The 27,178-nt window shown below is 36.7% G+C and overlaps 1 protein-coding gene across 6 annotated transcripts in view; it reads right to left on the reverse strand.

The window, feature by feature from the left end:
* RASAL2 (RAS protein activator like 2) overlaps positions 1–27,178 on the reverse strand; it is a 371,400-nt gene that overhangs the window by 114,026 nt on the left and 230,196 nt on the right. For 2 of the 6 annotated variants that reach the window (XM_032291304.1, XM_032291302.1), the window contains exon 1: positions 23,771–27,092. The exons of the other annotated variants lie outside the window; for them this stretch is intronic. In XM_032291304.1, coding sequence (XP_032147195.1) covers positions 23,771–23,783 — 13 coding nt within the window. In that variant the 5' untranslated portion in view covers positions 23,784–27,092. Of the gene's footprint in view, positions 1–23,770; positions 27,093–27,178 lie in introns of those variants that run through there. 6 annotated transcript variants of the gene reach the window in all.

The raw sequence follows: 27,178 nt of genomic DNA on the forward strand, positions 1-27,178 counted from the left end.
CGGGTGTGAAAACTAAGGTTTAGAGAAAATGAAGGTTTAGAGAAGTGACAAAGGCATACAGTCAGTACTGGAGGTTGGGTGGAGGACTTAGATATTCTTATTCCAGAGCTGACATTCAGAACCACATTCCGTATTGGAATTTCTTGTATAACATTTTTAGATATTTTGGGTGAGGTATGAAGGGTGAAGGTGAACAGTTATTTAATGAGAAGTAAAACTCTGTTCCTTGATCAGTGATTTGAGACACTACAACAGAGTTAAGTAAATTGTGTAAGAATCTAGAGAGTCAGTGGCAAAATAAAAAGGCCAGACCCCATAGCTTCTAATGTGAAGAAATGGAAAAGTCAAGTTGAATTTTATAGCATATGGATGTTTGTTTTACTCCTTTCACCAATAAATAATGTTTATAGTCTGATTGTTTTTCACAAGTATCTCTTGAAAAGATTTCACCAGGCCGGGCGCAGTGGCTCATGCCTATAATCCCAGCACTTTGGGAGGCCAAGGCGGGTGGATCATGAGGTCAAGATATCGAGACCATCCTGGTCAACAAGGTGAAACTTCATCTCTACTAAAAATACAAAAATTAGCTGGGCATGATGGTGCGTGCCTGTAGTCCCAGCTACTCGGGAGGCTGAGGCAGGAGAATTGCTTGAACCCAGGAGGCGGAGGTTGCGGTGAGCCGAGATCGTGCCATTGCACTCCAGTCTGGGCAACAACAGCGAAACTCCGTCTCAAAAAAAAAAAAAGAAAAGATTTCACTGAACTTGAGTCAATCCTGGGCACATAGTAAGTGCTTAATATTTGTTAAATGAACGAAAAATTTCCATACCTGATCAGGGCATCTGACATGGTTATTTGCTTCTATGAACATTTAATGAGGCTGTTTAATGCTTTGACAAATTTACCATTGCTAATTTTACAATGAAAACTATGTTAATTTTTATCCGTCGTTTTAAGTGGCGTCTTTAAAGTAAGGGAATGCAACATGTTTACAGGGGGAAATACAACATTTGGTGGTTTTAAGAGAAAAATCTAACATTGGACATGTGGTACCGGATAAAAGTTAATAGCTTTTTGCACAGCAAAGAAAACAATCAACAAAATGAAAAGGAGGCCTACAGATTAGGAGAAAATATTTGCAAACCATGTATCTCATGGGGGTTAATATCCAAAATATATAACAACTCAATGCCAAAAAACTGAATAACCTAATTTAAAAATGGGCAAAGAAGAAAAGAACCTGAATAAACATTTCTCAAAAGACATAAAAATGGCCAAAAGGTATATGTAAAGATTCTCAACATCACTAATCATCAGGGAAATGCAAATCAAAAGCACAATGTGATATCACCTCACACCTTTTAGGATGGCTATTATCACAAAGACAAGAGATAACAAGTGTTAGTAAGAGTGTGAGGAAAAGGGAACCCCTGTACACTGTTGGTAGAAATGTAGATTTGTGCAGCCACTGTGGAAAACAGTATAGAGGTTTCTTAAGGAATTAAAAATAGAACTAACATATGACCCAGCAATCCCCCCTCTTCTGAGTATCTACCCAAAGGAAATGAAATCACAATCTTATAAAAATATCTGCATTCCCAAATTCATTGCACCATTATTCATAATACAAGTTATGGAAGCAATTGAAATGCCTATTGACGAATAAAGAAACTATGGTTGGGTGTGTGTGTGTGTGTGTGTGTGTGTGTGTGTGTGTGTGTGCATGTGTAATGAAATATTATTTATCCTTTAAAAAGAGAGAGATCTTGCCATTTGCAAAAACACGAACGAACCTAGAGAACATTATGCTAAGTGAAATATGCCAGGCATACAGAGAAAAACACTGTATTATCTCACTTATATGTGGAATTAAAAAAAAAATAACTGCCAGGCGTGGTGCTCACGCCTGTAATCCCAGCACTTTGGGAAGCCAAGGCGGGTGGATCACGAGGTCAGGAGTTCAAGAGCAGCCTGGCCAAGATGGTGAAAACCCGTCTCTACTGAAAATACAAAATCAGCTGGATGCAGTGGCAGGCACCTGTAATACCAGCTATTTGGGAGGCTGGGGCAGGAGAATTGCTTGAACCTGGTGGGGTGGAAGGGTGCAATGTGCCAGGATAGTGCCACTGCCCTCCAGCCTGGGTGACAGAGTGAGACTTTGTCTCGAAAAAAAAAAATCCATAATGAAAAACCAAAAAAACAAAACAACAAGTACACAGAAACAAAGAGCAGAACAGCGGTTACCTGGCGCAGAGAAAATGGGAAGAATTAGGTCAAAAGGTATGAAGTTGCAGCTATGCAGGCTAAAGCTAGAGATCTAGTGTACAACCTGATGACTATGGTTAACAATATTGTATACTGGAAATTTCCATGGGAGTAGATTTTAGACACTCTTACCACAAAGGAAAAGAGAGAGGAAGAGAGGAATGGAGGGAGGAAGAAAGGGAGGGAATTACATGAGATAGATATGTTAATTTGCTGGACTTAAGTAATCATTTCACTATGTACATCACAACTCATGTTACAGACCTTAAGTCATATACAGTAATCCCTCTGTATCGCTGGGGGATTGGTTCCAGGACCTTCTACAGACACCAAATCCATGGATACTTAAATCCCTGATAAAAGACAGCACAGTATTTGTACATAACCTATGTACAACCTTCCATGTACTTTAAATCATCTCTAGATTACTTGTAATACCTAATATGATGTAAATGATATGTAAATAGTTATTATACTGTATTATTTAGGGCAGGGGTCTCCAACCCCCAGGCCATGGACCAGTACTGGTTTGTGGCCTGTTAGGAAGTAGGCTGCATAGCAGGAGGTGAGTGGCAGGTGAACAAGCATTACGGCCGGAGTTCCACCTCCTGTTAGATCAGTGGTGGCATTAGATTCTCATAGAAGCACATACCATATTGTGACCTGTGCATGTGAGGGATCTAGGTTGTGTGTTCCTTATGAGAATCTCCTATCACCCCAGACGGAACTATCTAGTTGCAGGAAAATGAGCTCAGGCTCCCACTGATTCTACATTATAGTGAGTTGTATTATTATGTCACTATATATTACAACGTAATAATAATAGAAATAAAGTGCACAATAAATGTAATGTGCTTAAATCATGCCAAAATCACCCCCCCCATTCCCTCCTGTCCATGGAAAAATTGTCTTCCATGAAACCAGTCCCTGGTGCCAAAAAGGTTGGGGACCACTGGTTTAAGGGATAGTGATGAGAACAAAAGTCTGTACATGTTCAGTACAGATGCAAATTTTTTAAACATATTTTTGATCCGTGGTTGGTTGAATCCACATATGTAGAACCTACAGATGTGAAGGGCGAACTGTTTAATTAGCAAAAGCTAACGGGTACTAATAGGTATGGAGAATGTATACAGTAAGTAGTACAGAAATGTTTTGACAAATCAAAAAAAGTAAAGGATTTCCATACATTTTTTTTTTACATTAAAAACCACAACTATCAAAAATGTTCAATATATTTATCATCTGGATTGTTATAACACTGTATCTAGGTGTACCCAGAAAACACCTTTGATTGAAAAACAAATACCACAATCAACTCATTTAGTTCCTCCTAGTTAGTATTTGAATCTGTTGTAAGTTGGGCTGTAGTTGGACAAAACAGTTGCATCAACAGATATGTAAAACATGCTCCATTTTATCTTAAATGAGTTTAAATGGCAGAACTATTTTACAGAACTACATTATTATCTACCTAAGAAATTCATTAACATTACAATGAACACATAACATTTGTGGATTATAGAGACAAATTAGAAAAAGATTTGTTCTCAAGAAGCTCATGGTCTATACTTAATATTATATCAATAGAAAATTTAACTTTATATCTCTAGTATATTTATTCATAAATGATATACATGGGTAGCAAATCTATAAAGTAAATATTAGTGAAGTATACTTTTCCTTATTTTAGATTAAAAACCAAAGGGATAAAAGCTCCATTATTTTCTTCCCACCCATACTTACAAATCAAGGAACACCAAACAATGCCAGCAACCCATTGGAAGCAGGGTGACAAGGCATGCAACAGATTTTTTCTCACAGCCCTCAGAAGGAAATAACCCCGTTGACACCTTCTAACTTCCATAACCATGAAACAATACATTTCTGTTGTCTAAGCCACTCCGTCAGTGGTTCTTTGTTATAGCAGCCCTGGTAAAATAAAACCCTGACCAAGGTACTGCAGTGGAGCAGCCTGTAACCTTGCTGACGAAGATATAGTTGATTGATTACTATGAGCTAAGTAGACACCAAAAAAGAGAATCATGGATGCTGGATCTCCAACACCAAAGAACTGCAGTGGGGAATTCCCTATGGGCCCCTCTGAAGAGTCTGAACCCTTCTACCTATAAGAGAATCAGCACTGGAACACAGGCAGAAGGCACTCAAATTCATGGCCAATGTTAGCTAGAGACGCAGCAATAACCAACAGAGGCTTGTAGTTGCATGTCTGGCTAAGTAAAAACTGTGGCGTCAGACCAGAATGCCTTTTCTCCAGTCCTGTCTCCCTACTCCGATGCCAGAGGGGTTAGAAGTTGAAGAGGGTAGAGCAGAGGTGGAGGAGCGAAAGAACTGGCTGGATATTTCCCACTCCATGGTGAGGGTGAGGGGTGGGGTTAAATAGGATATGAGATAAAATTTTAATCAAGTAGATTAAATTAACTGTTTAACTACTAAGGTAAAGTAAAAAACTACTGGTTCCCCATCATAGAGATCAGCTTTTCCTAGCAGCAATAGCACAATTGTGGGTGAGAATTGGGGAAAATGAAGCCCCCACCCTTAACCCCTTACACCCAGAGGCAGACTCATGTTGTGGGGCCTGAAGCTTATATAATTTGTGAGTCCATATTTTTAAAAAAACACAAAATTGCAAATACAAATCTTTTTTTTTCTTCTATCATTTATTAAGGTCTCATAGGCTAAAAAGATCTTAAGGTGTGGGGTCAACAGAGGCTGCCGTGAGACAGAGAAAAGAAATTAAATCAACAACAGTGACATGAAAGGTTTATCAAAGATCTACAGTCATTTGTAACAAAATCAAAGTTCACCACCATCATCTGACTACGGCATAGAATAAATGGTAGCAAGATGCTGCCTTGCTTTCCTTAATTGCATCTTCATTTTTCAACAGTCATGTATTTAGTTGGTATGAAGAGAGACCTCAAGTTTTTCTGCACATAGTTAATAAATAATAAAAATACAAATCTCTTGGGAAATTCCACAACGATGTTTTGTAAAATGAAAGTAGATAAGCAGATAAGGGCAAGGTGAGTATGCTGGATGACAAAACACAAAAATTCTAAGGCTTTGAAAATATTGCAAAGAACAAATTTCTACTTTCAATGACCTGATATATTTAAGTTTCCTGGCTTTACTTTTGTGACTTGGGAGAAATAAACATTTTAATATAATACTATGACACTGTATTAAGAGATTAAAAGATAAAAACAAAATTATTATATCAATACATGCTGAAAAGGCTGACAACATCCTGTACCCCTTCTGATAAGAAATCTCAGAATGCAGGAAGATTTGTAAAGGATCCAAAATTACAGCTAGATAAGATAATTTCTAGTGCTATATAACACTGTAGGATGACTATAGTTAACAAAAATATAATGTATAGTTCCAAATAGCTAGAAGGAGGATATTCAATGTTCCTAAGTGGAAGAAATCATAAATGTTTGAAATGATGGATATGTTAATTACCCTGATCTGATCACTATACATTTTATGTAACAAAACATCACTATGCACCCAGTAAATAGGTACAATTATTACATGTCAATTTAAAAATAAAATTAAAATTAAAAAAAGAAATCTTAGAATCTAGGCATATGTGGTATAATACATGGTAATATGATGGTAGTTACATAAGATTATAATACCATATTTTTACTGTACCTTTTCTATGTTTTCATTCACAAATACGTATCATTGCATTGTAATTGTCTACTGTATTCAATATAGTAACATGCAGTACCAGTATGTAGCCTAGAAGCAATACGGGTTAGATCAGAAGAGGGTTAGATCAGAAGAGTTTTTCCACAGCGGTGGAAAAACTGGCTGGATATCTCCCACTCCAGGGTGGAGTAGGGGTGGAGGCATATTCTCATTGCCTTGACTATATCAAACTTTCTCAGCTTAAAAAAGAATATAGACCAGAAATCAATAGCAATATTATATGTAGACATAAAACACTAAAAACATTTTTATTAAAGTTAGGAGTAACATAAAGATATCCAACTCACCACTATTTTTCAACAAGATGTGGGTTCACCAGGGTTATATGTTACTGGTAGGAGGTCCTAGCCAAGGTGGTAAGACAAGATAAAGAGTAAGAGATACGGATATCAGAAAGAAGGAAGCAAATTATAATTATTTGCAGAAAATAAGGTGTACCCCTAAGTGGAGATAACAGAGGGGGACAAGAGAAACAACTGAAAAACAATTAATAAAGGGATTTATTAAGATGACTAGAATAAATATGAATATACAGAAATTAAGAGTCTTCCTGTATGGAAGTAATTATCATTTAGGAAAAAGTAATGGGAGAAAAGATTCCATCCAAAAAAGCAACAAGCACCACAAACTAGGGACAAGCTTCATTAGAAAAATTAAGACATTTGCAGAACACTATGAAACTATAGATAACAGAAAGGGTACTGTTAGATCACTGAAGGAAAAGAAGGATTGTTCAATAAACATAACAGGAAAGAGTTATCAATATGAAAAAAGTATATAAACCAACTTCTGATGGATTACAGAGTTAAATGTCAAGAACAAAAATTTAAAATTAACAAAAAATATCTGGAGACACTGAGAATATGAAATGATTCCTTAAACGAGAAACAAGGCCAGGTGTGGTGCCTCACACCTGTAATCCCAGCACTTCGGGAGGTTGAGGAAGGCAGATCACTTGAGGTCAGGAGTTCAAGACCAGCATGGCTAACATGGCAAAACCCTGTCCCTACTAAAAATATGAAAATTAGCCAGGCGTGATGGCATGTGCCTGTAATTCCAGCTAGTCAAGAGGCTGAGGCACAAGAATTTCTTGAACCTGGTAGGTGGAGGTTGCAGGTGAGCTACGACTCCAGCCTGGGTGACAGAGTGAGACTGTCTCAAAAACAAAACAAAATAAAAACAAACAAGAAGTATTGACTTATAAAAGATTGGTGGGGTTGGCTATTATATTCAAATTATAAACTTCTGGCCATCTGTAGACCTTAAATAAAGTAAAAAGACCAGTTAGAAATTGAGAAATGATATTCACAAGACCCACAACTTTTCACAGGATTACTATCAAGAACATATAAAGAACTGTTATCTATTAATAGGATGACTATGATCAACTCAATAGAAATATGGGCAAGAGATATATAGAAGAGTTTCACAAAAGCATAACATATATAGCCATAGACTTATGAAAGATGTTCAGTATTACTGGTAGGATATGCGAATCAACCATCTTATCTTCATTCTATAAGAAAAACTAAAAATTCTGACAATACCAAGTATTAATATTGGGCAGAATGTAGATGACTCAGGATTTCATATATATCATTGGTGGGAAACAGTTTGACATTGCTGAAGTTGAACATTTATATACCCTAAGCTTAGAGATTCTACTCCTACGTATATACCAAAGAGGAATTCCTGCCAAGGAAAAAAGAATATATTTGCAAGGATGTTCACAGCAGCACTGTCACCAATAGCAAAACTCTTAACCAAGGAAATACAATATACTTCGATAAGAGACTGAACCTGAATACCATCCCCAATCCCAACTCTTAATCTAAATTTGTTGTAGTCCAACAATGTAAAAATTACACAGTAGTGAAATAGGTAAACTATAGCAAAAATATGGAAAGATATAAGTAATACAATATTTAAATGGAAAAAGTTCAAAAGAATATAGGAAAGATGCTCTTTATATAAAGTTAAAAATGACTAAAATTTAGAAATGTGTATGAAAGTAAATTCCCTCCCAAATAATCTAATACATTCATTGTAATTCCAATGGAAATGTCAACACATGTTTTTTTTTTTGGCTGGGGGTACAGAGGGACTTGATACTACCATACATCTGGAAAAGTAAATACATGGAAAAGTAAATAAAAAGCCAAATACCTTTTAAAAGGAAGAACTAAATTAGAGAGAATTTCCTGTGTCAGTAAGAGAAAAACATTAAAATCTATAATCATTAAAACACTGTGACACTGATGTAGAAATAGATCAGTAGAACAGAAAAGGACATATAGACATTTAGCTGATGATAAAGGGTACCTTTTACATCACTGTGGAAACAAGTGACCACTCAAAAAAAAGCATTGAGACAACTGGCTACATGGTTGAAAAAAAATTTAATTTCACATAACCAAAAATAAATTCCAGACAAGACATAAACTGAAGTTCTAAAAGGCCTTTCTGGCTTTCACAAAAGCCAGAAATTACAATGGAAAAGAGAGACAGTTTAAACAATAAAAAATTAAAAGCTTCAAATAGCAAAAGACAGGCTGAACAAATCTGCAAGGCTATTTAACAGCATCTATCAAAATATGAAATGCAAATTATCTTTTGATTCTATTTCTAGAAAGCAATCCTACAGAAATACCGGCGCAAACAAATGAACAAAATATGTACAAAGACGCTTAACTCAAAGTTGACAATTGCAAGAAACAAAAACACTCCAAGTATTCAAAAGGAGGAGAACAGATAAATCTACAGTGGAATAAGATGCAGCCTTTAAGGATAACAAGTATAGATATGATGAAATAAAAATATGTCTTCAATATATGCCTTTATTGTGAAATATGATACTCTACAGAGAATATAAATGTAGAGTTTAATGAATTATAATAATGCCATAGCAAGAATTAGAACACCGTCAGCAACAAATAATTCCCCAAATACTCCATCCTGATCCCAATTCCCTCCACTCTATAGATAACCACTATAGCTTTTTCTGGGGTAAACATTCCTTGCTTTTATTTAGTTTTAGCACTGAAATGTGCATATCTCAACATATGGTTTCTTTTTCCTTTTCTTGAATTTTATATAAATAGTATAAGATATATTTTTGAGTTTGATTTACTCAATATTATAAAGATTAATGTTGCTGTGTGTCACTGTAGTTTGTTCATTTTACTATTGTATTCTACTACACGGTAATGTTACTTTTTAAAAACCAATTTTACTGATTTTTTTCCCAGGTTTTTTCCATTTTGGGGTCATTATGGATGCTTGTTTATTCTTGTACAGGTACCCTCATGTACATAAGCATGTATATATGTTATATAAGCATGTATTTATGTTAGGTTAACATTAATTTATTAGATAATGCTAAAGCAACATAGGAGTTCCCATCGCTCCATATGCTTGACAACTTTAATATCATCAGATTTTAAATTTCAGCCAATCTGGAGACAATGTGGGGGTAACTTGTTGTGGTTTTAACTTGGGATTCCTTGATAAGGCTGAGCACCTCTTTACATGTATACAGCCATTTGGTTATATTCTTTTGTGAAGTGCCTATTAAGTCTCTGTCCATTTTTTGTAGGGCTTTGCCTTATTTATTTGTTGGAATGCTTAAAATATTCTGGTATAATGTCTTTGTTGGTTTATGTAGCTTGACTTTTTCCCTTTCAGTAGTGCCTTTTGATGAACAGAAGTTATTAATATTAGTAAACATTATCACCTTTTTCTTCTTCATAATTAGTGCTTTTTCTGTTTAACAATTACTTCTCTATCCTACGAAGTAGGATATATCATGAAGTCATGAAGATGCTATAATATATTGTAAAAATGGTATTATTATTATTTGGTAATTTATATGTAAGTCTACAATTTAGATGGAATTGATTTTTACATAAATCGTTAAGAAATAATCCACTTCCACTTTATTTTTCCATATGGATCTCCAGTTGAGCCAGGATCATTTATTGAAAAGACCTTAATTTCCCCACCACTCTACAGTGTCAATTTTATCATAAGTAAAATGTACATATATGTACCTTTCTGGACTCTGTATTCTGTTCCACTGGTCTATTTCTAACACGAATACCACTTTGTCTCAATTAATCTAGTTTTATAAAAAGCCTTAATAGCTGACAGAGCAAGTACTCCTAATTTATGGCTATTCTAATAGATACAAATATATAGACAGCTAGAGAGACAGAAAGAAAGACAGACAGACAGGGTCTTGCTCTGTCACCCAGGCTGGAGTACAGGGGTGTGATCACAGCTCACTGTAATCTAGAATTCCTGGCTCCAGTGATCCTCCTGTTTCAGTCTCCTGAGTAGCTCGGACCACAGGCATGTGCCATCACACCCAGCTAATTTTCAAATTTTTTGTACAGATGGAGTCTCGTCATGTTGCCCAGGCTTCATATGATTTTTTACACTGGAATTGCACTGAATCTATAAAGGAATTCAGGGAAAAAGCTAACACACAAACCAGTTTTCCAACTCCAGAAACATGTATCTATTTTTGATTATTCTTAGATTTCTTCTAATAAAGCTTTATAGTTTACTTTTAAGATGTCTTACACATCTTTTACTCCTAGGTTATTGACATTTTGTTACTGTAAATAATGTTTTAAAATTCCCTTTCAGCTTATTGTTCATCTATAGAAATGCAATTAGGTTTTGTTTACGGATTTTGTTATCTACCAAATTGCTAAACTCAATGCCTTTAAAGTTTTTACTAGAATTTCCAAACAATCACATCACTTGTAACTTTTCTAATTTTCCAATCCTTACGTATTTTCTTGCCTTACTGTATTGATTAAGACCTCTAATAAAATGTGGAACAGCAAGGATAATAATGGACATACTAGCCTTGGTCCTTATCTAAAAGGGAAAGCTTTTCACCATTATGTATATTTGTTGAGGGGTTTTTGTGGATACCACTAATCAGAGTAAAGAAGTTCTTTTCTATTCTTGTTTTGCTAAGAGTTCTTATGAATAGTTGTTAAATTTTATCAAATGTCATTTTTGTGCAATTGAGATGATTTAAAAAAATTTCTCCTTTAGTTCATTAATGGTGAACTATTCAAACTTTCTAATATTAAATCTACTTTGCATTTGTGTTATAAACCTAACTTTAGTCATAATGTATTATTCCATTTGCTGATATTTTGTTTAGGATTTCTGCAACTATATTAATGAGTAATACTCCGTGTAACTGTCCTTTCATGATGTGTCATGGTCAGGTGGTATAGAAGTACCTGATGTGTGTAGTCTCTTTTACTGAAAAAATTTTGTGATTTGAAAATGTATCTTCCTTCTTTATTTTTTTATTTTTTTTAACAGGGTTTCATTTATCACCCAAGCTGGAGTGCAATCTTGGCTCACACTGTTGCCTGGACCTCCTGGGCTCCAGTGATGTACCCACCTCAGCCTCCTGAGTAGCTGGGACTACAGGCGTGAGCCACTACACCCTTGTATAATTTTCTACCCTCAGGGCCTGGAATCTGTAATATGATGGAATAACCACTCTATTGATTAGGTTATATTATATGGCCAGGGTAATGGTATAGTCACTATCATGATTACAGAGTGGGGCATTGCTATAAAGATACCTTAAAATGTGTAAGAAGTTTTGGAATTGGGTAACTAGTAGGAGCTGGAAGAATGTGGACAGTTCAGAAGAAGACAGGAAGATTAGGAAAAATTTGGAACTCCCTAGAGACTGGTTAAACGGTTGTAACCAAAATACTGATAGTGATATAAACAGTGAAGTACAGGCTGAAGAGGATGGAGATGAGGAACTTAATGGGTACTGAAGCAAAGGTCACTTTTGTTATGCATTAGCAAAGAACCTGGTGGCTTCTGCTCCTGCCCTAGGGATCTGTGGAACTTTGAACTTGAGCATGATGATGTAGTATATTTAGCAGAAGAAATTTCTAAGCATCAAAACAATCAAGATGTGGCCTGGTTGCTTCTACAACCTACGCTCATATGCGTGAGCAAAGACGTAATGTAAAACTGGAACCTATATTTAAAGGGGAAACAGAGAGTAAAATCTTGAAAATTTACACCCTGGACATGTGGCAGAAAAGAAAAGCCCATTTTCAGGGGAGGAATTCAAACAGGTTGCAGAAATTTACATAAGTGAAAAGAAGCCAAATACTCATAGCCAAGACACTAGGGAAAAGGCCTTGAAGGCATTTCTGAGACCTTGTTAGCAGCCCCTCCCATCACTGTAAGTCTAAGAGGAAAGAATGGTTCTGTGGGCAAGGTCCAGGGCCTGCTGCCCACTGCAGCATCAGGACACTGCTCTCTATGTCCCAGCTGTTTAACTCCATCCATGGCTCAAAGGGACCCATGTACAACTCAGGCCGCTGCTTCAGAGAGTGCAAGCCGAGAGCCTTAACAATGTGGTGTTAAGCCTGTGGGTACACAGAGTGTAAGAGCTGAGGGTTGGGAGCCTCCACCTAGATTTCAGAGAATGTATGGAAAAGCCTGGATGTCCAGGCAGAAAGAAGCCTAATGTAGGGGCAGAGCCCTAATGGAGAACCTCTCCTAGGGCAGTGCAGAGGATAAATGTGGGGTTGGAGCCCCCACACAAAATTCCCATTGGGGCACTGCCTAGTAGAGCTATGAGAAGACGGCCACCATCCTCCAGACTCTGGAATGGTGGGGCCACCAAGAGCTTGCACCCTGCACCTGGAAAAACCACAGGACTCAACAACAGCCCATGAGGACAGTGCAGGGGCTGACCCCTCCAAGGCCACTGGAGCAGACTGCCCAAGGCCTTGGGAGCCCACCTCTTACATCAGTGTGTCCAAGATGTAGGAAATGGAATCAAAGGAGACTATTTCGGAGCTTTAAGATTTAATTCTTCTCCTGTTTGCTCTGAGAACACTTGCTGGCAGAGCCTGCAGTTTCAGCATTTACCCCAAGATAACTTTGCTATGAAACATCTCATTTTTATTATTAATTTTGAATCGCTCTAGTATATTAACTTTGAAAACAAAAGACATCATTCTATTTATAATACTCTGTTTTTAGTAGTGGTATTTCCACTTAGAAAATACAGTAATTCTCGATTGCTAAAAATGTCAAATCCTAGAAAATGCAGCATTTCTATGTGTGATGTTAACATCACTCTGGAATAGTTGGCCAAAGATTCATTAGATGAATCCAATTTTTCTGAAATAGACAATTCTGATGATTCAGATGATTCTGATGTTAGTTCTACTTAGAAATAACTCCAAGAACAGTTTTTATATTTTGTTTTCACATTGAAAATCAGTCAGATTTGCTTCAGCCTCAAGAGCATGTTTATGTAAAATTAAAGGAGCACTGGCAGCAATCTGCACTTTTTGTTTTCTAAATGGGAAAAGGGTTAATGGCTGCCCTGCTGGGTTTCAGACTTGCAGGATTTCAGACTGTAGCCCTTTCTTTTGGCCACTTTCTCCCTTTTGGAATGGGACAATTTACCCAATGCCTATACTTTCATTGTATCTTGGAAGTAACTAACTTGTGTTTGATTTTACAGGCTCATAGGCAAAAGGGACTAGACTTGTCTAAGATGAGACTTTGGGCTTTGGACTTTTGAGTTAACACTGGAATGAGTTCAGACTTTGAAGATTGTTGGGAAGGCATGACTATATTTTGAAATGTGAGAAGAACATGAGATTTGGGAAGGGCTAGGGGTGGAATGATATGGTTTGGATCTGTGTCCCTGTCCAAACCTCATGTTGAATTATAATCCCCAGGAGGATGCGGTGGCTCATGCCTATAATCCCAGCACTTTGGGAGGCCAAGATGGGCAGATCATGAGGTCAGGAGATCAACCCTGGGTAACACGGTGGAACCCCATCTCTACTAAAAATACAAAAAATTAGCCAGGTGTGGTGACATGCACCTGTAGTCCCAGCTACTCGGGAGGCTGAGGCAAGAGAATTGCTTAAACCCAGGAGGCGAAGGTTGCAGTTAGCCAAGATCACGCCATTGCACTCCAGCCTGGCGACAGAACGAGGCCCCATCTCAAAAAAAAAAAAAAAAAAATCCTCGATGTGGGAGGTGGAGCCTGGTTGTAGGCGACTGGATCATGAGGGTCAGTTTCTCATGGTTTAACACCATGCCCCCTTGGTCCTGTCATCAGGATAGTGAGTTCTCATGAGCTCTGGTTGTTTTAAAGTGTGTACACCTTCCTCCCCCAAGTCTTGCTCCTGCCTACATGTAAAAAGCCTGATCTCATTTTGCCTTCTGCCATGAGTAAAAGCTCCCTGAGGCTTCCCCAGAAGCAGATGCTGTCATGCTTCCTGTATAGCCTGCAGAACCATGAGCCAATTAGGTATCTTTTCTTTATAAATTACCCAGTTTCAGGTATTTCTTTTTAGCAATATGAGAGTGAACTAATAAAGCCAACCAGAGTAAGATTCTCTCACTGGCTTTTAAGAATCAAGCTGCCATGTAGTCAGAGGGCCATGGGAATGGGACATAACAGTGGCCTCTAGAAGCTGGGAGTGACTCCTTGCCAACAGCAAGCCAAAAAACAGGGATCTCAGTCCTACCACTGCGAAGAACTGAATTCTGCTGACAACCTGAACGTTTGAAAGAGGACTCCGAGCTCCAGATGAGAATGCGGTCTGGCTGATATGTCTGTTTTGGCCTTGTAACACCCAGAGCAGAAAACCAGCTACAGTCTGCCTAGACTTCTGATGTATAGAAACTGAAATAGGCTGGGAGCAGTGGCTCACACCTGAAATCCCAGCACTTTGGGAGGCCAAGGCGGGTGGATTGCCTGAATTCAGGAGTTTAAGACCAAGATGAGCAACAATGGTGAAACCCTGTCTCTACAAAAAATATAAATATATACAAAAATGTTAGCCAGGTGTGGTGACATAGTCCCAGCTGCTCAGGTGGCTGAGATGGGAGGATTGCTTGAGCGCAGGAGGCTGAGGGTGCAGTGAGCTGTGATCATGCCATTGCACTCCAGCCTGGGTAACAAAGTGAGACCCTGTCTTGGGGGCGGGGGGAGAGAGAGAGAGAAAGAAAGCGGGGGTGAAGGGGGCAAGCACACGGAGACGGAAAATGAATGTTGTTTTAACTTGCTAAGTTTGTGGTAACTTTTTACATAGCAACAAATAAATAATATGCTAACATTAAAACATGAAGTTTGAGTAAAACAGGTGATATGAAAGAACTAGTGAAGAAGACTGCTATACAAGAATCCAGAAATAAAACTAAACACATGTGTTTTAGTGGTTCTGAACAGGAAGAACAGCATGGGTGGCAGAGCTTAATCTGAGAAGGTAAAGAGTATGTCATGTTTGTAGTTTTGTAAAGACAAAGAAGGATATTAACATTTATTAGGCATCTTCCATTTGTTGTATTGGATATTTTCACATTTCGCAGTGATGAAAAAGCTGTTATTTTTCTTCCAATATAACAAGGAATCACATATCCTTTGTAAGTCCAGATACATGTTTTTAAAGCAAAATTATATTAAAACCAAAAATATAGAAAATTCTTACTAAATTTGTATCGTCAACTCTTTAGTAACTATATATAAAAGTTAATGTGTTGAGTACATATATATATATATATATCTTTTTATATATATTACTACTATAAAATATTTTCAATTAAGGTATGACTACAAGATTAGTGTTTTTATACAGTAAGCTCAGAGCTTTACAAAGTCTTCTATTATTTACATAATGAAATTTTATTTTGAGGATACATATACAAGCCTGGTTTCCAAATGCTCTCCTCATCTAACCTATTCAATGACCCCAAATGTAAAGTCCTTGATGGCACACACAGACTGGAAAACTTTCTCTTTTTCCTTCTTTTTTTGTGAGATGGAGTCTCACTCTGTTGCCAGACTGCAGTGCAGTGATGCAAACTCAGCTCACTGCAACCTCTGCCTCCCAGGTTCAAATGATTCCCTTGCCTCAGCCTCCTGAGTAGCTGGCACTACAGGAGGCTAGGCAAGGGGTACACCACCACACCCAGCTAATTTTTATTTTTTATTTTTTTAAGTAGAGACGGGGCTTCACCATGTTGGCCAGGATGGTCTCAATCTCCTAACCTCATGGATCCACCCGCCTCGGCCTCCCAAAGTGCTGGGATTACAGGTGTCAGCCACTGTGCCTAGTCAAACTGGAAAACTTACAATATGAAAATAAACCTGGTATCCTGTTCACACAAAAAGGACTGTGTAAACAAAAGGACTTTTACAGAACATTACTTCCATCAATATGGAAGTTGCCTAGAGTTTTTTGTCTTTGTTTTGTTTCTTTACAAAACAGAGAGCTTATAGTAGGAATATTTTTCTTGAACTTTTTACTGAAGCATAACATACATGCAGAAAAATGTATGTGTTGGGTATGGTAGCTCATGCCTGTAATACTAGCTCTTTGGGAGGCCAAGATGGGAGGATTGCTTGAGGCTAGGAATTTAAGACCAGTTTGGGCAAGACAGCAAGACCCCATCTCTATAAAAAAAAATTTTTAAACATTAGCCAGGCATAGTCGTGTGTACCTATACTCCCAGCTACTCAGAAGGCTGAGAGGCGGGAGGATTATTTGAGTCAACGAGTTTGAGGTCACAGTGAGCTACAATCAGTTGGGCCACTGCACTCCAACCTGGATGACAGAGCAAGACCCTGCCTCAAGAGAAAAAGAAAAAGAAAGAAAGAAAAAAGAAAAGTGTACAATAACATATGCACAGGTCAGTAAGTTTTCACAAATGGAATTCATCATAGTACCCAGCATCTGAATGAGAAAAGACACCACCACAGAACATTACCAGCAGCCAGAGGCCTCTCTTATATATCCTTTGCAGTCATTACCCCCATAAGGATAATCAGTATCATGATTTTCATCATTCTAGATCAGTCTGAACTCTATATAAATGGAATCATTCAGTAAGTATTCTTTTGAGATTTTTCATGCTCAACATACATTTGTGAGGTTCATGCATTCTATCACATGAAGCAGTAGTTTGTTCTTTTTCATTGCTGTATAGAATTCAATTTTATAAGCAAACCACAACTTATTCATTCTACTGCTGATGAGCATTTGGGAAGTTTCCAATTTTTAGCTGTTAAATATAGTGCTGTTATAAGCATTTTTGTACAGGTCTTCTGATGAACCTAGGTATACATTTCTATTGGGTACATAAATAGGAGAGTAACTGCCGGGTCACTGAGCATTGTTCAGCTTTAGGAGATAATGCCAACTAGTTCTTCAAAGGAATTGTACAGGTCAATACGGTATGAAAATTATTTTTGTTCCAGACACCTATCAGCATTTGGTATTTTCTTTTATTCTCATTTTAGACATTTTGATGATTGTGTGATCCTATTTTGGTTTAAATTTGCATTTCCCTGATGACTAACAATAACTGCGTACCTTGTCATATACTAAATGGTCATCTGGATTGCCTCTTTTGTAAAATGAGCATTCCAGTCTTGCTTTTTTCTCACTGATGAGTAAGAGTCTGTTATATATTATGATCAAATGTTAAAATTTAAAAATTTCTTTTTTCAGACCATCAGAGAAAATGTAACATAAGCAACATCTGAACTAAATCTGAAAAGCCTTAAAACAGTTTCTGTTCTCCCATAACACAGGTTTGATGGGGAAAAGAGAAACAAAAGTCTACCTTTAAATATTTAATTCAGGAGCAAAGTAAAATGAAAATAGGTTTATAATTCTGACACTGGGAGAAACCCACTGGGAAGCTGTCATAAATCATAGCACTTGACAGCAATAGTCACACCCTTCAAGCTCACTATTTCTTGAAAATTAAAATTTCATTGTCAAAAACATTTTGCAGTTTGTTCTGCAAAGATAGATTCTGAGAAAAACAGGTAAATAATTGATTGGCTATTCCTTTTAAAAAAGACCAGCTGAGGCTGGATGAGGTGGTTTTTGCCTATAATCCCAGCACTTTGGGAGGCTGACGCAGGTGGATCACAAGGTCAGGAGTTCGAGACCAGCCTGCCCAACATGGTGAAACCCCATCCCTACAAAAAAAAAAAAATACAAAAATTAATCAGACGTGGTGGCAGGCATCTGTAATCCCAGCTACTCAGGAGGCTGAGGCAGGAGAATCACTTGAACTGGGAGGCAAAGGTTGCTGTGAGCAGAAATCAAGCTACTGTACTCCAGCCTGGGTGACAGAGTGAGACTCTGTCTTAAAAAAAATAATAAAAATTTAAAAATAAATAAATAAATAAAGACCAGCTGAAAGCCTGGCTTCTGGTTTTAAATACCCTTCCATTAAAAAAACCAAACGAAACCAAAATAAAGCAGTGTCATCAAGTGTTGGCCTAAACAGATTTACTGAGGCAATGGGGACAAACAGCTATACCTCCACTAGACTTCTACCTTTTGTATTACAATAAATGTCCTCTGCCTAGTACATTTTGATCTTGTATAAGCTAAAAAATGTTTCCAAGAGAGACTAGTTTTCATTCCTTGTAATGATAGCAGTAACTTCCAGGGTTTCTTCTTTATACTACATTTTTGTTTAATAAAAATGGTCTATACCATTTCTCAGAGATGAGAAGAGAATGGTAAGGGCTTTAGTTAATTTTAATTAATTTTAAAAAGCTACTTTAAAAACTTAACTTTAAAAGTTGATCATCAATTATTTTCCAAGTGCGGTTTTTATAGGGGAAGGAAATAAATAAAGCTAAACATACTAAAAGCATATTTCAAAATTTTAGCAATTGTACCCAGGCAAGTAAATGATGTTGTTCATAAAACAGCATATTTACTGTTTCAGGAAACTACACTGACATTTCACTGGACTTCAGGTGGAGGAAAAATGCTTCAAGGAAAATACCAGGATGTATATAGCAATTTCTTTTCTTTTCTTTTCTTTTTTTTTAAAGATACAAGGTTTTGCTGTGTCGCCTAGGCTGGAGTGCAGTGATATGATCATAGCTCTCTGCAGCCTTGATTCCTGAGCTCAAGCAATTCTCTTGCCTCAGCCTTCTGAGTAGCTGGGACTACAGGTGCATGCCACAATGCCTGGCTGATTTTTAAATTTTCTGTAGAAAGGATGTCTCACTATGTTGCCAGGGCTGGCCTCAGGCAATCCTCCTGACTCAGCCTCCTAAAGTGTTGAGATTACAGGTGTGAGCCACCTGACCTGGCTGAAGTAGTAAATTATATGAAAGATAATATACTTTAATTAATAAAAAATCTCCTTAAATTTCAGTTGTACAATAGAGATTCAAAAAAAAAAAAGCAGGCCAAATACTGCATAATGCAATTCCTCTACCACATGCTGAAAGCTTTTAAATAATCTATTTCCCCTTTGTTTGAGTGACCAGTTTCCCATACTTTGAGAAAACGCTGATAAGAAATATTCTATAACCATGCTCGGCAAACTCTTAGAAATGAGCTATCAGTACACAGGAGATGATGATCCTTCCCTGTTAATAGACTTATCACATCTTCCCTTGTCCTTTGACCGAACAAACTCAATTCTATGTAATCACACAAGCTAAGTTTCTGGTGGTTCTTCTTGTACTCATTTTGACAAATCACTTCTCTTTTTTATTTCATTTCACTTATTTACCAGAAACTTCATATTTCAGGTGTTCCTGGAAGGAAGAGTGATTGAAGTAGGGACCCAGACATATTACCTTCTCCTATCTGACTCAAGAGGCACACACAACCCATTTGAACTATTTTAGTAAAAAGTTACAAACCAGAATCTTAAAAATGGAAAGAATACCCAGTTTTACTAATCTTCATATAACCTAAAAGTAGTATTTATGAATAGTTACACAACAGTGCTGTTATAACATTTTTCAAGTTACCCCGTAATCTCTGGAATTGGATTCAGGACATCAGTCAGCAACCTGTCCAACAGGCTGGCTATCCTAGGCAACACTTAATCCTGAACGACACCTGCTTTATTCCAGCAGCTCAAGTTGCTTACTTTCCAAGATCTGACATTAGAAAGAGCGAGCAGAACCATATATCTTTTCTTCTTCAAAGAACAGGGCTGCACAAACCTAAACTAATTTTTCAAGGTGCTTTTCAGCAACTCATTTACTCAAAAAATACTGCAAACTTGAGAATGACAAAATGTGGAGTTCTATAGAGTCATATTATTAACAGGATCATATTGTTAACAGAATCTCCTCATTGGTTCCCTCTTCATGTGCCTGAGTTAACAGTACTTACAATTCAGCTTAATGACACAGTTTGAGTAGGGGCAAGAAGGGTACCAGAGAGGACAAAGGCCTTCATCTGAATTTTAATCACTGACTCAGTAAGTCTCTCTTACTTGTCAAGTATGTACAAAGAAAGTATTCTGAGTGGCAATGCTTAAGGCTTCCAAACACAAGCTGAGATCATACCCAGAATTAAATGTGGAATTTTGATAGATGGAATTCCCATCAGCACTTAAAAATAACCACAGCTAAAAGAGAATTCATATCGCTGAGTCATGACTCATTTTCTTGAATCATTGTTCACTAGGAACAACAGGACAAAAATTTTTGTTTCTGTTTCTGCACATAAGAGTCACATATTTTAAGAAAGCTTATGCAACTCGAATGTAAGAATCCAGTGAACCTTATTTTGCAATACAATAGTCACCTGCTTCTCACTAAAACTGATATACAGGGAAGTGAAAACAAGAACAACAATGAACAACCACAAGGGAGCATGAAAGAACAAAAGAGAACAAAAAGTGTAACAAACACTTTTCCTCTTTAGAGACTGCTGAAGGTCAAGACTGGAGCAGAAGGGGAAACGCAAGCATGTTGTCTACATAAAAGGATTCTCAGAGTTTTGGGTGGATAACTGGGTAACTTTCATGAGTAAAGAATTAATTTGAAAGCTCAGAATAATTTACATGTCCAGCTTCAAGTCCCTGCCCCTGGCCCCTATCTTTTGCCTTCATTTTTGTTTGAAGATATTTCATTCTTGGGATTTAACTGGGATGCATAACACAGAATTATGCCCAAGAGATAAAGAGAAATTGCAACAACAAAGAGAGGAGCTCCTTTGAATGAGTCAAAAGTTTTGATCAAATATAGCCAATCTTTTTCAGAAAATGTTGTTGCTATATAGCAGAGCCCTTTACCTTCTTTGAAAATTTAATACACAAATGATGTTTATGTATAGATTGTTCATGGGAAAAAAATTTTAAAACAGTATCAAGGAGGAAATCATGAATAGTGAAAATAGGTCTGCCTTCAAGAAAACACTGGTCAAAAGAAAATTATTTCACATACATATGAGAGTTTCTTTTTCATGTTACTCATTTCACTCTACCCACTCTATTCCCAGTTAAAATTTGTCTTTATTTAAGGTGATGGGTATCCCAAGTATACTGATTAGATCTTTACAAAATGTATAAGCATATTAAATTATCACAAGAACCCCATAACTATACACATGCATTATACATCAATAAAAACTTGTTTAAAAATAAAATTTGTCTTTAGCTACAAAGTGGGCACCTTTTTATTGTCTTTTTGTAGCATGGAAAGAATGACCCTGCATAATCTGACATTTGTTTTCAGAAGAAAAAAAGAAGTGTGCTTCTTTTGAGTATTTTTCTCTTTGTAGTGCATGGTAGTGAGTTTTACAATGATTAGCTTGGTTAATAAAATAGTTTCTTTTAACTTAGCAAAATACCAGCAATAGATTAATGACTTCTGATTATTTCTCGCATCAGAAACATACTCAGGCCAAAGGCCCATTTTACTCTCTCATTCTTACTATCATATAATATACACACACAACATAATATACATAGATATAGCATGGCAGTCCTTTCACATATTCAAAGCAGGATAAAAGCTGAGAGAAGAATCTACACTTTGTGTAAAACTGTTAAGTTGGACAGAGCATTTATGCTCTCATTTTCACAGCCATCAGTCCTCTTAAAAACAATGTGCTTCAATAATGGATTCTCCAGTAAGACAAACAGTCTCTTCTTTCCCAGTGGGTGGAGAATTCACTTTGTAATTTGGTTTCTGATATAGCTGAGAGGAGTAATGAAACTATTCCTTACAACTTACTGCCCATCCCACACAGACTTGTAAATCAGTGCTGCACTTACACAGACCCAGCCAAAAACTGGAATGAGCAGGTCAGGCTTTAATACAAAAGGACAACATCCCTTTACTGTGCTTATAGCCAAATCAAGCTAACTTGTTCCCAGGAGTTGTAAAGGGCCATAACAGATTCTGTTGACAGTAGCTATCTTTACTATTTAGCTCACTAGAATAGTGTGGCCTCTCATCCCCACAATGGTCTCCAGAAAAATGGAAAGGGCAGCAACCTTTTTTAGGAACTAAATGAAAATGTATGAAGACAGATGTTCACTGTCTGTTGTGGCTCTCAAGATCCTTCACTTAAATTATCCTCTAACACATAATTCACGAGATGAAGTGACAGAGGAGCCTTATAATAAAGCAGAGAGAAACAGAACTGGACCTTGGATAAGAAAACAATTGGTCAAAATAGCTAGATAATTAAAAAAATGTTACTCATATTTTTCTTTGAGTAAATGTAAGAAAGGCAGCGAATATAATTTGTTTTCAGTAAAATAGATACGTTACAAAAATAGATATTTGCATACAGAAAAAAGTTTACTAACATATTTATACAGAAAACTGAGAAGTTCTAAAGTCTTTTAAAAGTTAAAATCAATTTGAAAGAGTTTTGTAATTCAGAATATGCCACAGCCATGTAATTCTTTACATAAAAGCAGCATAGAAACTATAATCATTTTCCTTTAGTGAAAGCCACTTTCTCCTCTTGATAAATATTTTGTTATATATTTTTGCTTTTGGTCAAGAGCATGTATCAATAGTGATTTGATGACATCCTATCCTTAGTATCTCCTCCCCATATGATTTCAATCTAGGTTTACGATGGACATGGTCTATTTAGGCAATAATTCATTGTAGTTGGGGCTAGCAGATGTAGTATAGATAAGATATAACCCTAAATATAATTGGTTCTATGAAAAACATGTTAAACAGAGAATAAGGAGATCTAGGTTTTCATTTCAATTCTGTTCCTAATTCTGACCTTGGGCAACCTTAGGCCACAAAATTTTCACTGAAAATGGAGACTAGACTAGATCATCTCCAAGTCTCTTTCAGATTTAACTTTCAATAAGTCAATAAATTTTCTTACTTGTCATCTTGGCAGAGGATATTAAAAGCCTACCTTGGGCAAAAATAACAAGCAAAGTTCTCATTTGAATGCTCTTACTGTTGTCTATGGATCAAACCTGTTGAACTTTTGAACGACACAGATTGATTATGTGTTACTGAGATTCAAGCAAGGCTGTTAACATCTTGTTGATGGTCAATATACTTCATCTCGCTCAGAGAGAAATGAGCTTTACCTGTTCCCAGGTGTCTTTATATTTCATAAAGAATTTCAGGAAAGATCCAGAATAAGGATCCATTTCATATTATTGACAGAACAAGTAAATGCTGCAGTGTTAATAATTTTGCTATGGTCATTATTCTTTTAATTAATCTGAGTTTCTCAGATGGTTACTCTTGTGCTGGATTTTCTACTGGAATGCTAACAGAGAGCTTCCACAAAGTATTTCTGGAACTCACAGTAATAAAAACCAACCTATTTTTTTTTTAAAGCCAATAATCATAAAGGTAAATAGTCACTGTATTTGTGTAATTTTTAAAAAAAACAGATTCCCCTTAAATACATGACTTTTCATTTCAGTCTCACACTCTAGGAACTCTTACCTGGGGTCGGCATCCTGTGAAGTTTCTGTGAGTGCTAACATGATCTTTCCAGCAAGCCAGTCAGAAACTCAAAACACTTTGTATACTGTACTCGCCTGTGCTCGCTTTCCTGCTCTCTCCCTTTTTGCTCTCACTCCGTGCCTCAGACGGTTTGGAATGCAGAAAAGCAAGAGCCAATGCCAGTTAAACTCAATCCTGGCCCCAACCCCACCCCACCCCCAATCCTGTTCTTTCGTTCTTTCACTATAGAGTACTAAACAATAGCCACCCTTCCTTACTCACTCACTCGGCTTTCTTTCACAGCACTGGGTGCAGGCAGTATACTTCAGGAGAAGCAATGTGATTTACCAAGCTAAGTAATTCATTTTTTCTATCACAAAGGATGGGAGGGCGGATGTGTGCATCTGTGCACTTTAAGAAGTGATTTTGTCATAAGCAGTCTAAAATAAAACTAAGTTCAGAGATTCTTATTTTAAAAGTTATTATGTTGAATTTAAATATAAACTCTTCAGAGTACAAAAACCAGGTAAATCTCACAGCTGATGCGGAGATAGAAGTCTGTTAGCACACATACATTACTATCTTAAACTACTTTATTAAACAGATCAATTTAACTTACCATAATGGAAAAGTCTAAAATTTAGAAAAAGAACAAAGTTTTTATTTCCCTAAAACCCTTTATTCAGGTCTTAAGCCAGAACTTCATTTCTTAAAAATTATTTTTAGAAATATTTAATACTTTACTCATACAGAAATGTCTTGTATTATGCAGACTCTATGTTATATAGTCTGTAGCTGTGTTGAGGGTAGTGTTGACTACTAAGGGCAAAGTTTTAAAATGAAAAGTCTATCTACTGTTAGGCAAGTCCCATGAAGTTAGGAAGTTATTAGACCCCTGGAAGTTGATGCTTGCTTTTCCCCCTCATTTTTTTTTTTAACTTACTGACAGATAAAAATCTGCTTTGCTGTAATCAAGAGATTTCGTATTGAGATTAAATCTGAGAACTTCATTTTAAAAATAAAGAATAATCAAAACAATTTTATATATTGAGTGGCTTTGCAAAACTAATTTTCTACTAGATGCAATGAAATTATAGATGGCATTACTGTTCTCAGTCATCACTTTAGTTTGTTTTAAAATCAGTCATATTTCTAGAGTTTTATTTATATATTGTCCCCATAAAAAGGCAGATCAACTATGTAATCTTCATTATTAATATGATGACCTAACACATTATGCAGGTGCTCAGTTGCTGAGGTTAGCAGGTCAGAAGTGACCAATGAAAAAATTCATAGTGGACTCTACCTGTCACTTTAAAGCAGTGGAACAGAAGAGAAATGAAAACAATACAGTAGTATTAATCTATCATCTACCTTTTAACAAATAGCTGATGGAAACACATACACTGTATCTAACATCTATCTACCCATTTATATTTACATATATATGTATTATATATCTTACATATTAGATACATATTATACACATTAAGATGAGGAACACATAATCATCTAGTATAAAAAATAACTAAATCATTGTGATAAGTTCCAAGAAGGACAAGAACACGGTGCTATGTTTGTGTATAATATGAGGATCATGGTTTAATAAGTTGGTAACTAAGTATTGGAATTGATTGATGATGTTACTTGTGTTTGAATTATAAGGTATGGAATCCCAGTACTGGAAGAGATCTTTAAAATCATCTAGTCCAACAACTCATTCACTGCTTGAATTTTTCTTATTATTCATTTGTTCAATGCTGGTATTTGACTATTTTTTTACTTAAAAACACAGCATTTTTATGTAGTTCAACCTAATACAAACTTTTATTAAGTTTAGTGCTGGGTAAGGACCACATAAGATGGATTAGTCAAGACAACCCTACCCAACTCTTTATACAGGGGAGAAATGTAAAACCAAATAATCATAACATAGTGATTATTTGTAGAAATAAAATGGCTGAAGTGGCCTCACCTATCCAAAATGAACAGGCTTGGTGCTGAGTTGAATGGTCAAATTGTGTGATCTAATGCATCAGTTCAAAACTCTGTCAAACTCTAAGAGGCTATTCCTAGCCAAGAAGCCAATTCACTGCATAGACATGGATTTCAGCCACTTTCTAGCTTGAACTCATGGCTAAATAGTGCAGCATTTACTCGTGCTTCTCCAGCTTCTTGCAAAACTCACTCATGCTGCAGGAGAAGATTAAAATTTTATCAGTCACTTCAGTCTCTATCCCAAAAGCTGCATTTTCCTTCCTGCACATGGCTTTAGGTTCATAGACACTGAAGGTTAAGTGGAAATTACTCTGAGAAGCAACTTCTACTGACCACGATCCCACCAGTAGAAGTAGGTCCTAACTGGGTAAATGATGAAAGGACTATCTTTCCTTGGCATTTAATTCTATTGGCTTCAGTAAGTTACTTGAAACTGCACAAGATGGAGATGAATTCCTTAATGTTCTTATTTCAGCACATAACATACACAGTGCTAGGCTCTGGCGTCAGAAAATAGATATCCTATGACCCCTGTCCTTAAGTTAAGCTAAAGTCCTCCTAACTCTAAATACTTTAAAAAGGTTTGATGAGTGAAATATATTCATCCATCCAACCACCATTTAAGTACTGACTAATGTCAGGCATAATGTTAAGTACTGACTAATGTCGGGCATTTTCCTAAACTCTGGGGATAAGTGGGAAATAAGACAAAGTCCCTGCTGCCACCGTACCCTTACCATGTACATATTATTGGAACAATATACTGAATTTTCAAAAGGACATTCCACTTACGTGCTTTTTTCATTTGTTTCAGCAACTGGAGAGAACTGTATCACTCGGAATCTGGGCAGTGGCAGAGACTATACTGCCTTGTTCGCTGCTGTACCTGCAACGCTAAGTATACTGTCTGCCACATAGTGAGTGCTTACTAAGTATCTGTTGAATAAATAAATGGTCTGAAAACAGGGATAAGTGAACTCCCGGAAGCTATACCTATGATAGTTTCAAAATTCAATATCGACAAATATTGTGTTTCTAAAAGGCTGTGAAATTCTTCTTTCCTAGTTATGAATCAACCAAATAGTATACTTTCTGAATTTTGAAGAATGCAGATAATGTATTTCCCTCCATCCCATAAAAAAGTAATATTATGGGATTCTGACTTTGGTACAGGTATACAATTCAATATGCTAGCCATTAAGAAATCCTGAAACCATAAATGCATGATCTTTTTGCAAATCAATGGGCACAAAAATAAGCTAGTGGTATATAATTAAAAATTACATCCAGGTGCGGTGGCTCACGCCTGTAATCCCAGCAGTTTGGGAGACCGAGGCAGGTGGATCACCTGAGGTGAGGAGATTAAAACCAGCCTGGCCAACACGGTGAAACCCCATCTCTACTAAAAAT

This window comes from Sapajus apella, unplaced genomic scaffold (genome assembly GCF_009761245.1).
Source record: "Sapajus apella isolate SASKATOON/1434 unplaced genomic scaffold, GSC_monkey_1.0 scaffold25, whole genome shotgun sequence".
NCBI lineage: Eukaryota > Metazoa > Chordata > Mammalia > Primates > Cebidae > Sapajus > Sapajus apella.